The sequence below is a fragment of the Sebastes fasciatus genome, chromosome 11 (genome assembly GCF_043250625.1).
Source record: "Sebastes fasciatus isolate fSebFas1 chromosome 11, fSebFas1.pri, whole genome shotgun sequence".
Lineage (NCBI taxonomy): Eukaryota > Metazoa > Chordata > Actinopteri > Perciformes > Sebastidae > Sebastes > Sebastes fasciatus.
In genome coordinates, this window is record NC_133805.1 from 3,295,956 (window position 1) to 3,313,091 (window position 17,136).

General features: G+C 41.6%; 1 protein-coding gene across 3 annotated transcripts in view; it reads right to left on the minus strand.

Moving 5' to 3' along the window:
• efr3a (EFR3 homolog A (S. cerevisiae)) overlaps positions 1–17,136 on the minus strand; it is a 127,610-nt gene that overhangs the window by 35,508 nt on the left and 74,966 nt on the right. For all 3 annotated transcript variants that reach the window (XM_074649979.1, XM_074649978.1, XM_074649980.1), the window contains 2 exons: positions 13,457–13,606; positions 5,772–5,912 (listed from right to left, as the gene is read on the minus strand). In XM_074649979.1, the coding sequence (XP_074506080.1) occupies positions 5,772–5,912; positions 13,457–13,606 (291 nt within the window). The remainder of the gene's footprint in view (positions 1–5,771; positions 5,913–13,456; positions 13,607–17,136) is intronic.

Genomic DNA, 17,136 nt, shown 5'->3' on the forward strand with positions numbered 1-17,136 from the left:
ATTAAGTTATAAATCACCATGACAACAACTAATCTTCCTCTAATGTGATACTAATGTAGAACTGACAAAACTCGGACGCAAAATACTGCAATTAAAACACATTTACATTACGGCTATCAAAGTTAAGGTGATAATAACTTGGGATTTTTAGATTGTAGCGGGCTGGTGAAAAGCGGGAAAACCTAAGGAATCCATTGGTACCAACCACGTCATACTAACTCGTCGCCAAGGAGGTTAAATAACGCTCCAAAATTACACTACATTTTGGCAAGGAAAAACTGTCAAAAAATCGTAACGTTACTCCTCGGAGATCATAAATGTTTGAATATAAAACGACTCGTTGAAATCGGTTACGAAATTTAAGACGTTATCGTGCTTTTTATCCAGAAAAAACGGCAGCTCCCCTCCCCTCGTTCACTTGTATTTGAGGTCAGTCTTGCCCTGTCCAATATGGCGGCCACGTTGACGTACGATCCAGGAGTCGATGCGGCGTCTATTGGTGCCTTCAAATGAGGTGGTATTTACCGTGTTTACGAGATGACTCCATATGAACGCCCCCCTCTCGTGGTATTTACGACCTCGTAAGTGGAAAGTTTCTGAAAGCTCCAAATTTTGATGAGTTTGTTGACATTGTCAGAAATGGCGGACCTCATAGAAGTAAATTTTTCGGTACATAATAAGTTAATATATTGTAATTTTTAGTCGTATATTGTTTTTCTTCTTAATTCTATAATCTGCCTGAGGAAAATGTTGATATTCCCAACGGCCTCATCTTTCCCTCTGTCATTATACCTTTGCATTTCCTGCAAAGTGTTACCCATTTGCTAGCTTGCTAAATCGTTAGCCTCTGTGGCTTCTAGATGCCGACAGTAACGTTAATATTGCCGTTGCTTAGCAGCAGTGTTCTTCACGACTTAACCACTTGAACGGCACGCATATCGTGTACACGACCTCCCATCTCGTAAACACGGTAAACACGACCCCCATATGAAGGCACCATTTGTATATATATGTCTATGATAAACTGTGGATGTGAGGTCAGTCTTGCCCTGTCCAATATGGCGCCCACGTTGGCGTACGATCAAGGAGTCGATGCATATGCGTCTATGTATATATGTTTTATGGTAAAATGTGGATGTGAGCTCAGTGTTGCTCGCAGGAAGGAGAATAAGAGGAAAATGGAGACGTTAAGCTTTGAACAAATTAACTGAAAAAAAAGCTCTGAGGCAAAAAGGAAAGAAACAAATTGGAGGGAAAGATGATTAAATGCAGCTCAGTTCTTGAAGAGGCCCTACAGATGTCAAGCAGTCATAGTAATATCATGTAATTAATTGTTAATGGAAGCATTAAGGGGCTCGCTCCCTGATTGAATTAGAGCAGCAGTTAGTTACCGTTTCTGCAGCTCAACTTATCAAAAAGCAAAACACTTAAAATATTCAGAAAGCTCAAATAGAATAAGCCCTAAGTGTGTTTTTTTATGTGGTTACTGGGAAGCTTTTCATTTCCACTCTGCGACTGTCCAATGTCACAAAGAAACGTGACGTCAAACTGAGAAAATGAGGCAGCAGATTTACAACGTTTTCTCATAATCAGCGGTTGAAATCCCATCAATCAAAGCGTCCTCGGTTTTCCGGGAAGGCTCTCTTGAGAATTAATTATCGACGGCAATCACAGACAACAGGACGGCAAGTCTAAATTACTATCAGTTAAAACAGGAACACCGTGAAATAATTCAATTTGTGGGATAGACGACTGCTGCGTCACTGACAACACGGCTGAACAAATTCAAGCAGAATGGAGCTGAAGTCGTCGTTGATTTATTTGCTTATTTATCACGAAGCTTCCGCACTTAAGTGACACCAACTCCGTAGTTATTTTAATGAAAACGTTGACTTATTTGTCACATAACTTCCGCACTTAAGTAACGCCACTTGCGTATTTATTTTAACCCAAACGTTGATTTATTTGTCACAAAACTTCCGTCTTAAGTAACACCATATGTCACATGACTTATGTACTTAACGCCACTTCCGTAGTTATTTTAATGAAAACATTGACTTATTTGTCACGTAACTTCCGTACTCAAGTAACGTCATTTGTCACGTAACTTCCGCAGTTAAGTAACACCACTTGCTTATTTATTTTACTTCAAAAGTTGACTTATTTGTCATGAAACTTCTGTACTTAAGTAACACCATTTGTCACGTGACTTCCGTACTTAACGCCACTTCCATAGTTATTTTAATGAAAACATTGACTTATTTGTCACGTAACTTCCGCACTTAAGTAACACCATATGTCACATGACTTACGTACTTAACGCCACTTCCATAGTTATTTTAATGAAAACATTGACTTATTTGTCACGTAACTTCCGTATTCAAGTTACGCCATTTGTCACGTGACTTCTTTACTTACCTCATTGGAGGTATTTGAGTTAATGCAAACATAATGTCTGAGATATCTGAAGATGAAGATGCAGCAGAACAGAGAGACACCACTCTGTTAACTCCCGACTGGACACAACCAACACTTATACTCATAGAACAACACAAGCCTTTTTCTTTTCTCTTTGTCTCTTACTGTTTTATTGTCCTTCTCCGGTCTCTCTCTGTACTTTATATCACTCTGTTGTGACAGACGTCGGGTAAATTGTCAGGCCATTATGGCTCAGACCTTCAGGCGCCTTACTATTGATTGTTTATAACGTTTAAGTGATAGGTAGGAACTGAGGCTCAACTGTTTCACTCAGTATTTGTCCTGTTTACTGAGTGTCAGTCAAGACCCTGAAAAGTGCAATGGAATTTATTTCCAGAACATTTATTTTGATGGATGTTTAATACATTATTGTTGGTGCAATTTAACATTTATTTTTCATCTCTAGTCTGATCCATCCATCCTCTGAATGCTCTAGGTCTCTAGTCTGATCCATCCATCCTCTGAATGCTCTAGGTCTCTAGTTTGATCCATCCATCCTCTGAATGCTCTAGGTCTCTAGTCTGATCCATCCATCCTCTGAATGCTCTAGGTCTCTAGTCTGATCCATCCATCCTCTGAATGCTCTAGGTCTCTAGTCTGATCCATCCATCCTCTGAATGCTCTAGGTCTCTAGTCTGATCCATCCATCCTCTGAATGCTCTAGGTCTCTAGTTTGATCCATCCATCCTCTGAATGCTCTAGGTCTCTAGTTTGATCCATCCATCCTCTGAATGCTCTAGGTCTCTAGTTTGATCCATCCATCCTCTGAATGCTCTAGGTCTCTAGTCTGATCCATCCATCCTCTGAATGCTCTAGGTCTCTAGTTTGATCCATCCATCCTCTGAATGCTCTAGGTCTCTAGTCTGATCCATCCATCCTCTGAATGCTCTAGGTCTCTAGTCTGATCCATCCATCCTCTGAATGCTCTAGGTCTCTAGTTTGATCCATCCATCCTCTGAATGCTCTAGGTCTCTAGTTTGTGGCTGTAAAGTTTCATGAGGCTGTGATTATCCTAGAGGTCACTACAGGTCATTTTATACAGAGAGGTCAATGAAATGTCTCCTATGGGGACTAACATCATCACACATGAATACAGTTGGGCTCATTGGATCCACAAGAGTCTCAGCTTTACTGCATGACTGCATGTGATTATCATAAAGTGGGCATGTCTGTAAAGGGGAGACTCGTGGGTACCCATAGAAACCATTTTCATTTACATATCTGAAGGTCAGAGGTCAAGGGACGTTAATTAACGTCCTTCCTGACAAGCTAGCATGACATGGTTGGTAGTAATAGTTTCCTTAGGTTTTTCTAGTTTCATATGATATCTGTAGCTGTAGCTAGCCCTAAAACTGAACCTACTAGGCCTCTGAAAGACAGTAAAATCCGTCTGGATCGCGGGTCTCGGTTTAGCATGTAAGCATGCCCAAAGTATTGCATGTTAACAATGATGTAATGTTTTAGACGTATGTCTTCCGCTGACAGGACGTATGTTCCTACAGTAGCAACCCCTGAATGTCTTCACAACATTTACAACCCATCTAATACTTGTTGAGAAGACCAAACTGTTGGACCGGCGCACTAACTGACTAACTGTGTGACATCACCGTCCCCCGGAGCCACGCCGCTATTGAGGCTAAAAATACTAAAATACAAAAAAAACAGTAATTTAAATATCTGCATGAGCTGCAGCCGGGGATGAAAGGAAGCGAAGGAGTGAAGCCTGAGCACTCGGAGCGGCTCAGCGGAGCGGAAACAAGACGGCGACGGAGGAAATCTCAGCGGGGGGGCTCGGTCGGTCGGCCGTTCACTCGGTAATTGTCCAATTTATGCCAATAGGAGCAGCGACGGGGATATTTAACTCCCGGGGGATGGGGGCACCGCGACGGTGTGCCACGCTCATACGGCAGCCGCCCGCGTGATAAGAGAGCTCATTTAATTTCCTCTGTGTGCTGGGAGTCTGCAAAATGTAAGTGGAAGAAGAAGAAGAAGAGAAGTGTGTTTCTGTGTGCATGCATTGTGTCTGTCTTGCGTCTACATGTGTGTTTGTGTGTGTGTGTTATTGGGCGACAGGTTTATTTGCTGCCCTGTCACCTCTCCTGCCGTCTGTGTCATGACTCCGACCTGTAATAAAGCAGGTTATGAATCTGAGCGCTGCATGGCGAGGAGGAGAAGAAGAAGAAGAAGAAGAAGAAGAAGAAGAAGACGAAGAAGAAGAAGGAGAAGAAGAAGAACAAGAAGAAGAAGAAGAAGAAGAAGAAGACGAAGACGAAGAAGAAGAACGAGGAGAAGGAGAAGGAGAACAAGAAGAAGACGAAGAAGAAGGAGGAGAAGAAGAAGGAGAAGGAGAACAAGAAGAAGGAGAGCAAGAAGAAGGAGAAGGAGAAGAAGAAGAAGAAGAAGAAGAAGGAGAAGAAGAAGAAGAAGAAGAAGAAGAAGAAGAAGAAGAAGAAGAAGAAGAAGAAGAAGAAGAAGAAGAAAGATCTGTGTCCTTGATTTAAAATAAAGAAGGGATAAAGTTGTGTTCACATCAGGCTAAATAATGGAGCAAACATGGAGCTAAATAAGGACACATAGATGCCTGAAGTTTAAAACTGTTCCAGCCATATACAGGAAATGAAACAGATACCTGGCGCTCTGCTACAACAGAGCTCCAGAGAAGCCAAATGAAACTGGCAAGACTGCAGCAGCAGCTGGAAAAACTTCAGAATGTTTTTCTTATGTTGTAAATAGTAGGGGTGGAAAACAAATCCATTCACCTAGGTATTTTACCTTTTTTTACCATTTTGTGGTAATGATAATATTTATCATTGTTGTAGGTCTATGGTACGACGGTACGACGGAGTATTAGGGCCACATTGAGGGAAATATAAATAAAATAAATTCATAATATTATAATGTAGTAATTTTATGTTATTTTCTTTTATTCTCGTAATATTACGACCTTTTTTCTCGTAATATTCTGACTCTGTTCTGTAAATCTCAAATGTTTTTTCCCTCAATGTGGCCCTGATACTCCGTAGTACATTGTCTCTTTGGCCCTCACTGCATTAGACTTATATACTATATACTTAGACTATAAACTGTGTTACCTTCATCACAATGATCAAATGTTTTGCGGCTCCAGACAGATTTTTTTTTGCCTAAAATGTCTCTTTTGATAGTAAAGGTTGCTGACCCCTGGCCTGAAAGGATACGCTCAGAGCTGGTAGAAATATAAAACCCGGCATTTACAGGCTGTAAAGCAAAAACAATCCCACAGTTGCACTCTTTGCTAACGTTGAGGTACTCACACCAACACGGGTCGGACGGCGTTGTTCATGTTGCCGTAGGCCGCCCTGCCCAGTAGCTCTCTGAAGCAGCTCTCCGCCAGCGCCGCCGGGTTTTCCTCGCCGTCCTGACCCACCCCCGACGGCGTGCCGGGTTGCCCCGCCCTGTGAAGACAGAGACAGATGACGGTTAGAAAGAACATCACGCTTGCATCACTTCCTGAACAGCAGGACAAAGACAGCAGACAAAGTGAGCGCGATCACTGCTGCGTTAGCGTATCGGAAAACGTACAAAAATCAAGTTTAAAAAGGACTGAAAGGAAATCTGATTTAATGAGTCTGCATGTGAGACTACGAGCCCAGAATCGATTCTTCATATCGCACACAAAGAATCGGTAAAGAGAGAGAGAGCAGCAGAGTGCAATAACATTTAGAGGGAGAAACAGCAGGAAAAGAGAAAGCTTCAGGATATGAGAGAGAGTGAAGAATGAAGGACTGAAGACGGAGGAGAGACTGAAAAGAAATCAATCAGAGCAGCTGGAAAAAAAGGAGAAATTAAATGAAAGAGTATCGACCCGACTCAATCAGATAGGTGTGTAGGTGTGTAGGTATATGTGTGTGTGTGTGTGTGTGTGTGTGTGTGTTGAGTCAATCAGTCTACATCAGGAGATAGAAACACTGTAAAAAATGACTGGGCAAGAAATTTTATCTGGTCTGGTTTATAATATTATGAGAAATCTGTTCGTTAGAGAAAAACGTTCTCCGTGAGAAATGATGCAAACATGATGAATGAATCAACAAAATTAGTGTTCAAAATGTACCTTAAAGGGAGATTTGTCAAGTATTTAATCCTCTTATCAACATGGGAGTGGACAAATATGCTGCTTTATGCAAATGTGTGTATATATTTATTATTGGAAATCAATTAACAACACAAAACAATGACAGATATTGTCCAGAAACCCTCACAGGTACTGCATTTAGCATAAAACAATATGCTCAAATCTTAACATGGCAAACTGCAGCCCAACAGGCAACAACAGCTGTCCCATGTCTTGACTTAAGTCTCGAGTCAAGACAGGCAGTTCCAAGTGAAGACAGGCAAGTCCCAAGTCAAGGCAGGCAGTTCCAAGTCAAGACAAGTCCATAGTCAAGACAGGCAAGTCCCAAGTCAAGTCCCAACTGAAATCCCAAGTGAAGAAAGGCAAGACCCCAGTCAATTGTCCCAAGTCAAATCCCAAGTCAAGACAGGCAAGTCCCAAGTCTATACCCAAGTCAAGACAGGCAGTTCCAAGTCAATACAGGCAAGTTCCAAGTCAAGACAAGTCCATAGTCAAGACAGCCAAGTCCCAAGTCAATTGTCCCAAGTCAAGTCCCAAGTCAAGTCCCAATTCAAGACAGGCAAGTCCCAAGGCAAGTCCCATGTCAAGACAGGCAAATCCCAAGGCAAGTCCCATGTCAAGACAGGCAAGTCCAAGTCAATTATCCCAAGTTAAGACAGGCAAATCCCAAGTCAATTGTCCCAAGTTAAGACAGGCAAGTCCCAAGTCAATTGTCCCAAGTAAAGACAAGCAAGTCCCAAGTCAAGACGGGTAAGTCTCAAGTCAAGTCCCAAGTCAAGACAGGTAAGTCTCAAGTCAAGACAGGTTAGTCTCAAGACAAGTCCCAAATCAAGACAGGCAAGTGCCAAGTCAAGACAGGTAAGTCTCAAGTCAAGACAGTCAAGTCCCAAGTCAAGACAGGTTAGTCTCAAGACAAGTCCCAAATCAAGACAGGCAAGTGCCAAGTCAGTTGTCCCAAGTAAAGACAGGTAAGTCTCAAGTCAAGTCCCAAGTCAAGACAGGTTAGTCTCAAGACAAGTCCCAAATCAAGACAGGCAAGTGCCAAGTCAAGACAGGTAAATCTCAAGTCAAGACAGTCAAGTCCCAAGTCAAGACAGGTTAGTCTCAAGACAAGTCCCAAATCAAGACAGGCAAGTGCCAAGTCAGTTGTCCCAAGTAAAGACAGGTAAGTCTCAAGTCAAGTCCCAAGTCAAGACAGGTTAGTCTCAAGACAAGTCCCAAATCAAGACAGGCAAGTGCCAAGTCAGTTGTCCCAAGTAAAGACAGGTAAGTCTCAAGTCAAGTCCCAAGTCAAGACAGGTTAGTCTCAAGACAAGTCCCAAATCAAGACAGGCAAGTGCCAAGTCAATTGTCCCAAGTAAAGACAGGCAAGTCCCAAGTCAAGACAGGTAAGTCTCAAGTCAAGACAGTCAAGTCCCAAGTCAAGACAGGTAAGTCCCAGGTCAACAAGTCATCGTAGCTCAATGACAAAATATTTTTTCTGTTTCTTCTATATGGCTTTAGCAAAAATGTTTCATATACAGTAAGTGTTTGTGTTCTGCTACCTCTATTGTCAAGATTTGGTTAAGTTTAAGGCAACTAAAACTGCTCGACAAGGTCGAAAGATTTACGGCTAAAATAAATCATCTCGACTGATGCCAGGAGACGGGATGCTAACAGGTCTCTGGTGTCAAAGTCGAACACTTTGTTGGTCCATCCAACGGGGTTTTGCAGTTCAAGTTCTACCTTTGCTTCTGAGAGCGGACGGTCATTATTCACGAGACCACGAGAGGTCACCTGTAAACAGAATGTTGGACAACCTTGCTGATCCTGCAGCTCCACGTACATGAAATAAAACGTCTCGTGCACAAGTTTGTCATTTCCTGCTATTTTGTCAAGAATCCACAGTCCTGGCAGCAGGACAGAAGAAGGCCTCCCGTTATGCGTCATATTGATAAAATAATGCAATAGTAAATCACTTCCGCGGCAATAAGCCCGGTCGCAGATGGACCGTAGGCAGCCGGGTCTCCGGAGGGAAACAATGCAATTACTGTCGGCCCACACAGGCGGTTCAGGGGAAATGAAATGCTTATTGCTTGTTAGAAACAGGGACACCAGAGATAAAGAAAGAAGTGAAAATCTCTCCTGTAACAGAAGGTGGATTGGTGTTGTTTAATGAAGTGGCCAGAAAATAACTTATTAATGCTGTAGATTGTTTCCGATGAGAAAAGAGTTCTAAAGTGTTAAAGTCATCCTGAGGACTAAAGAACACGGTTCAACCAGGCAGTCACTTCATTTACATTCTTCCTGCAGGCTCCATTTACCACATTATAATGAATCAAAGGAAATGATGCTCGGCATATGTAGAAAATGTCCAATTTAATGTAATGGTGGCCTTGGATATTTGGCAGCGGTGGTGATTAAATATTAATAATAGAGAGTTTTCAAAAGTAAATTACTAGTAAAGTGCTTCACTGCCAGGACAAAAAAAACAGAAACTCAATAAGACTAAACACAGAATAATACAAGAGAACTACAAGTATTTGGTGCTTTGACAGATAAAGATGGACCGAATTAAAAACCTGAATTTACTGCGGAGATTAACGACTGACGTCTCCAGAGCTCCTTTGATTGGTCACTTTGAATACTGATCCTGATGTCTGATTGGCTGTTTAGTTTGATCACTGACAAAGTAGAAGACAGGCAGTTGCCGGTTGTGTCTAGAAGGTTGCCCAACGACCTATCCTTAACTTAACCATTGGAGGTCAATGCCCAACATTAACCTTTCAAGGTCAATGCCTAACCTTGACTATTGGAGGTCAATGCCTAACCTTAACCATTCAAGGCCAATGCCTAACCTAACCATTCAACATCAATGCCTAACCTTAACCATTCAAGGTCAATACCAAACCTTATCCATTCAACGTCAATGCCTAACCTTAACCATTCAAGGCCAATGCCTAACCTAACCATTCAACGTCAATGCCTAACCTTAACCATTCAAGGTCAATGCCTAACCTTAACCATTTAAGGTCAATGTCTTACCTTAAATTTTCAAGGTCAATGCCTAACCTTAACCATTCAAGGTCAATGCCCAACCTTAACCATTCAAGGTCAATGTTTAACCTTAAATATTCAAGGTCAATGCCTAACCTCAACCATTCAAGGTCAATGCCTAACCTTAACTAACAGAGGCCAATGCCTAACCTTAACTATTAAGAGTTCAATGCCTAACATCAAACATTCAAGGTGAAAGCCTAACCTTAACCATTCAAGGTCAATGCCTAACCTTAACCAATAGAGGTCAATGCCTAACCTTAACTATTAGAGTTCAATGCCTAACATCAAACATTCAAGGTCAAAGCCTAACCTTAACCATTCAAGGTCAATGTCTCACCTTAAATATTCAAGATCAATGCCTAATGTCAACCATTCATGGTCAATTCTTAACCTTAACTACTAGAGGTCAATGCCTAACCTTAACTATTAGAGGTCAATGCCTAACCTTAACCATTAGAGGTCAATGCCTAACCTTAACTATTAGAGTTCAATGCCTAACCTCAACCATTAGAGCTCAATGCCTAACCTTAATTATTCAAGGTCAATGCCTAACCTCAACAATTAGAGGTCAATGCATAACATTAACTATTAGATGTCAATGCCTAACATTAACCATTAGATGTCAATGCCTATCCTTAACTATTAGAGGTCAACGTCTAACCTCAACCATTCAAGGTTAATGCATAACCTTAACATTTCGAAATCAATACCTAACCTTAACTATCCGAGGTCAAAGCCTAACCTCAACCATTCAAGGTCAATGCCTAACCTTAACCATCTCGCAAGAGTTTCGCAACTAGTGGGTTACCTTTTAGACACGACCGGAGGTGCCTGAGAGAACAACCATCTTTCAGAGATCCCGGGTTAAACCCAGTCAGAGAATCTTTGTTGCACCCCTCTCTTTCTTTCCAACAACACAGTGTGTGTGTGTGTGTGTGTGTGTGTGTGTGTGTGTGTGTGTGTGTGTGTGTGTGCTGTCGAACAACACAAGCAAGCATTTAATTGTGGAACAAGGAGAGCCTTTCTTCGTTCTCTGAACCTCCACCTCTGGTTTCTGCACGCCGCCCACGTCCGCCCTCCCTGAGAAGCAATTAACAGAATCAAACGCCCTTGACCGCGGCTTCCTCACCGGGTCCGCTGAGGCTCGATTAGAAAGCCCCACGACATGCCGCCGTGGGGGGGGGGGGGGGGGACTGACCAAGACTGTGTTTGGGGGAAAAACATTATCTGAAGCGAAATTGTGTTCGGGGAACCACCCCCCAAAAAACAACAAAACAGGGCTTTTCCTCCAGAGCATTTCTTCCCTCAGAGGGCCGACATCTAACTGTGTTTTTGTGGTGAGCGCTGAGTCACACTATGAAAATGACCAACCCCGACTCTGCTGATGGACATTTTGTTTGACAGGAGGCTGCTGGACGGCAGCGATGTTGTCATCGTCAGCCTCTGAATGGGTAGAAAAACTGTGGCCTACGTCAACAGAACTAATTTCCACCTGCCATTCACAGGATGTTTCTATTCAGAGAGCTGCTGGACTGAACAGCGTGTCGGGGAAATATTTTTAATTCATCATTTAGCACCAACTCTAAAACTCGAATTTTGGTTTTACGACACATTCAGTGTGTGTTTCCATCAGCATAAAGCCTCGTCCACACTGGGAACGTCAGCAGTGCGTTTCGGCGTCCCTGTTAACAGGTTAGAGAAGCCAGACTCGGCTGCTTGTCAGCTGCGTCTCTTCTAGAGATTCGAGGTCTTGCCTATGTTTGATGCGAGCCGCGCGGTTCACAGCAACAACAGACAGTAAAAGTGATCTATTGACTGTATATTGACATCATACCAGCTACATTACTACAGTTTCAGTGTCTGTATCTGTAGAATATGTTACGGAGATGAAAAAAAGTAAAGACTTATTTTTAAATCAACATTTCCTGTTTTCATTTCAAATAAAAAGCCATCAAGCGTTTTTTTTTTCTGTGGACAGAATTCCTTCATTTGTTAACACGAGGCTTTTATTCTGAAATATGTGCCGGACGGTGTTGTAGAACATGCAGTGACTTGGAGAGCTCCATGAATTCATATAGTACGGGGTTTTAATTGTGGATTATTACTATTATTTACAAATTATCACACGTTTCTTAACCTTTCTCTGTCTAAAATAAATATAACTGACATTTATAATGAAATGAAATGACCATTATGAAAGGCAAAGGACACATCTTGCTGGTCTGCATGGTGAGCCAGGTTTGCGTCTCGCTGAACGACATGTCTTTGTATCGTTACGGGTCCCGCTGGGCTCATAAGTCAAACTGATCTGAACTTAATTCAGTTCAAACCGAGTACAAAGGAGAGCTCGCAGGCAGCTCTGGCAACGTTTAAAAGGAAAATCCCCCTTTTTCATGTGCTAATAACGTCCACGGTCGGTGGAGGTTGATCTCAAGGTGATTTCTTTTGATGCACGGTGTGACACTTCTCATCAAACAGAGGCCTGTTATGCAAATCCACAGTTAAAAAGGGAGGAAAGAGAGCCAATATTTAATGTTTATATTACACCTCTGATTTTTGACACGTTAATATCGTGTTATCACTTTATCACTTTACACCACAATGAACTTTTGTACTTTTATTCTGATTTGGTAAATACCTTTTTGTTTTCTAAAGTCAAACTGAAGGAGCGCCAAACCCCCTAAACACGCCCCGGTTAAGGTGTAGTAAAATCTAACCGGGTCGAATCACATCATTCATCCACCTGTGATGAATTAAGGGGTTATGGATGTTGCTTTAGGAAGAGAAGAGCAAGCAGGAGAAAAAACACAAGGAGGGACACAAAAAAGAAAAAAATACAGAGTCCAAAAATAGCTTTTTGTTCACATGGAAACCACCCGGAGGAGAGGAGAGGAGAGGAGAGGAGAGGAGAGGAGAGGAGAGGAGAGGAGAGGACAGGAGAGGACAGGAGAGGAGAGGAGGTCAGTTTTTGTTGTTTAGTCTCAAACTTTTAGAGGTTTCTGACCTCATCGGGACTTTCTCTGTTGAATAACAACGTTTAAATAAAGTCCATGTTTCTGAGTTGGTGGAGGTCACTGCTTGTTGGTGGAGGTCACTGCTTGTTGGTGGAGGTCACTGCTTGTTGGTGGAGGTCACTGCTTGTTGGTGGAGGTCACTGCTTGTTGGTGGAGGTTACTGCTTGTTGGTGGAGGTCACTGCTTGTTGGTGGAGGTTACTGCTTGCTGGTGGAGGTTACTGCTTGTTGGTGGAGGTCACTGCTTGTTGGTGGAGGTTACTGCTTGCTGGTGGAGGTTACTGCTTGTTGGTGGAGGTCACTGCTTGTTGGTGGAGGTTACTGCTTGTTGGTGGAGGTTACTGCTTGTTGGTGGAGGTTACTGCTTGTTGGTGGAGCCTGACAGGTAGATTACCGTATAAACGGCTCTATCACTTAAAGAAAACGATGCGTATACGAGCCGAGCGTCTCTCATATTTCATATTGTTGTGCTTTGGCTGCATTAACCTTGAACACCTTCTGTTCCTGAACTCTCCACGTTAACTCAGAGTGACAGTAAAGAGGAGAAGAAACGAGACCGTACGGTAATAAATCTCCTCCTGTCCCCACAACACCTCAACACCGCTCACATACTGTACGATAAGAGACATCAAATAAAAGATGCAGAAGAGAAGAAAACTTGAGTTATGATCGGGTGAAAGTCAAGGACAGGACTTTGTTTTCTTTCCTCTCATTGTTCAATATAACAGTTGAGTTAAGTTTGTCACAACCTTATTTGAACTATACTCGTGTATTGTGTGTGTGTGTGTGTGTGTGTGTGTGTGAGTGTGCAGTACCTGTCCAGGTCGTCGCTGTCCTGCATGTTGAACAGCATGGACGGGATCAGCTTGTCCATGTGCTGAGGCTCCCAGATGATGGCCTGCAGCTCGTCGTTCACCGTTTTCCTCACCACGCCCTGCAGACCTTTGATCCCGGCCACGCGGATCCTGACACGGACACATGGTGCTGTTAGAGAGCCAGCTCTGATTTCTCCAGTATAGTACAATATAATGTAGTATAGTATAGTATAGTATAGTATAGTACAGAATAGTATATATAGTTTTGACTTTTGTTGGAGACAATGAATAATGTGTAATAATGTGTCTTGTAAGCCTGTGCAGGTTGGGTATAGTTGTATGCATTAGGGCTGCAAGAAATGTAGTAATTGTAAAATAAAAAAAAAGTTAATTAAAGAAAGAAAAGTAAAAAAAAATTCTAAATAAATAAATAAAAAGTAAAAAAACAAAAAAGAAAATTACGGCTGCAACAAATAATCGATTAAATAATTTAATTTTTTAAATATAATAATAATAACAATTTGTATTATTATTATTATTATTATTATTAATAATAATCAAATCATATTTTTTTCAGGAAAAGATATACTTTTATTCGGCACTTTTTTCTTAAAAAAATATTCGTTTACATAAAAATGTTATCAATAAAACCTTTGAGGTACATTTTGAAGAGATAAAAAATAGGAATTTATTAATTTGCGAATAATTGCAATTAACTTGGACAATCATGCAATTCATTGTGATTAAATATTTGAATCAATTCAAAAGAAAAAAAGTAAAAAAATATAAAAAATAAAATAAATAAACAAATGAATAAATGAATAAATAAATAAATTAAAAAAGTAAAAAAATTAGATAAGAAATTAGGGCTCCAACAAATAATCGATTAAATCATTAAAAAGTATAAAATATAATAATAATAATAATAATAATAATTATTATTATTATTATTATTATTATTATTATTATTATTATCATCATCATTAGTTGCAGCCCTAGTATGAATGGCACAATAATGTCCAAACATAAAGCAAAGAAAAAACACAAAAAGAAACTGTCCTAATTGGAAAAGAAGCCAGACTGGTTGTTTGTTCAAACAGGGTTATTGCTGTCTTGAAAAGCTGTGCTCACGCAAGTGTCACTATCCACTGAAGCATGAAGACAGCACTGGTAATCTGATCGATTTGATGCTGTGTTCTGACATGAAGTAATGTCGAACTTATACTGCCTCTAAAAAGTATTCAGGTGGTGGTTGGTTTGGTTTGGTTTGGTTTGGTTTGGTTTGGTGTGCGTACAAACAGGAAGTGGAGACTGGGATTTGTGTCCCGTCTGCTTCTTCTGTATCAGTGTGAATTCACCCGTCATTGTACTTTTGAGAGTTTCTCTGCAGGGATGACTCACTGTCTCTCTCTCTCAACTTCAACTTCCAACTCCAAAGAAACTCATCTTAATAATATTTTAATATCATTTCCAGCACTACATAATATATTAAAACACACACACACACACACACACACACACACACACACACACACACACACACACACACACACACACACACACACACACACACACACACACTCCAGTCTCTCCAATGTGCCAGACAGAAAAAGCCTGGAGTCGACAGGGTCTGCAGAGCTCAGCCTGAGTCCGACTGCACCATCTACTATTTCTGTCTCTCCTCTCGGTTTTTCTGACACAAACAGCCGTATGAGCAATAATATGAAAAGCAGTGCGGGTGACCTCGCCTTAGGCCTAATCCAATAACCGCCAGAGAAAAATCTATTTGGGAATTCCTCTCCACCTACAGCGAGACGCCGCCGCCGCCGCCGAATGTTATAATGAAATACAGGAGAAAAAAAAGCAAAGTGAGAAGTCATACTGTTAACAGCGGAGAGGTATCAAGCCAACTCGAAAATAATCCCAGCATCCCCAGGCTCTCACCGTACCACACACCCCCAATCAACACCAGCACTCACACACACACATATATATAAATGGAGATTTCTATGCAGGTCTCAGCTGCTGCAGTCACATTGTTGTAAATAACTGCAGTAATACTGGAGGAGGGAAGTTATTCTCACGATGACTGAGAGAGAAGTCTTCAGGTATTGTTTTAATATACGCTGCTCGTCTGTATTAGAGGGAGAAGGCGTCTTGGAAAGTGCTATGCGGTGTCACAGCCTCACCTGAGCCTCGCTGCCGTTGCCAAGCTATTTTTACCAGCCTAACAATGCGGCTGGCAGACTGGCAGACAGACAGACAGACAGACGGACAGACTGAGAGAGAGAGAGAGAGAGAGAGAGAGAGAGAGAGAGAGAGAGAGAGAGAGAGAGAGAGAGAGAGAGAGTTTCTCTGCCTTCAAAATAATGAAGAAAGTGTGTTTGTCTGACATCCTGCTCCCTAAAACAGGCTCATTTTTTCCTTAAATTGTTTCACATAGCAGGTGAATAATAAAACATGTTGGTATTTTGTTCATATGATCAATTACTCTATTACTATTATTATTATTTGGCTGTTCATTCATTGCCTGGCGATAATAGAGAGCTCTCTCTATTCACAAACATCTTTTATTTTCCGCATTTCCGCCAAAGAATACACCCGGTAGCTCTCGATTCAGTGCAATTCAATACAATTATCTATCAATTAGGGCTGCCAATCGATTAAACACCAAACAGGTAGAGCCAGAGCAACATGACCTCCTCTCCACGCACAAATAGATAGAGCCAGAGCAACACAACCTCCTCTCCACTAACAAATAGATAAAGCCAGAGCAACACGACCTCCTCTCCATGCCAGATAGATAGAGCCAGAGCAACATGACCTCCTCTCCACGCCAGATAGATAAAGCCAGAGCAACACGACCTCCTCTCCATGCCAGATAGATAAAGCCAGAGCAACACGACCTCCTCTCCATGCCAGATAGATAGAGCCAGAGCAACACGACCTCCTCTCCATGCCAAACAGGTAGAACCAGAGCAACACAACCTCCTCTCCACCGTGGAACCTTGAGAGAGGCTTGTGACTATGTTATATTATACTGATGTTTCTAATATTGTATCTAACCGATGGACGGAGTTATGACCGGAAAAAACAATCAATCAAAATAACGTATTTGTTTACATCCCGAAACTTTCAGGCTCTACTTGGTTCTTTTCACTGAAGATGTTGCGTTGGGTTTCCTGGAATGTTTTTCCACCTATAAACAGCCTCGTTATTCCCCTCAAGTTCTTGTGGATTTGCTGTTTTATGTCTCTAAAGATTGCCGCGCACTACCCATTACTCTCAAATGATCCTCTTCCCTCGGCCTCAGATCGGTGCTGGCTCCATCTGCTTTCATTTCCTCAAAGAATGGATGCATCTTGTTGTTTGACTTTGTTTTCCCTGATCTCATGCTATTAACTCAAGTCAAGTATTGTTTTTATTACTAATAGAAAAGATGCCAGAACAACAAAAACGAGACCCTACAGCGATAAAAAAGGGATTTCCTTTTCACAATAAGACATTTCAGGCAGGTAAACACCCCCTTTTTTTGTAAATCACTTCAGCTTTTCACATCATAAGCCAAGTTGTCTTCTTCGTTTCATCATCAATGCGTCTTTGAAAACGCCCGCACTTCAATCCGAGTGCAGCGAGGCTCTCCCGCGGTGGTGTTGTGTGAGCTCTCAGTGGGAGGGAGA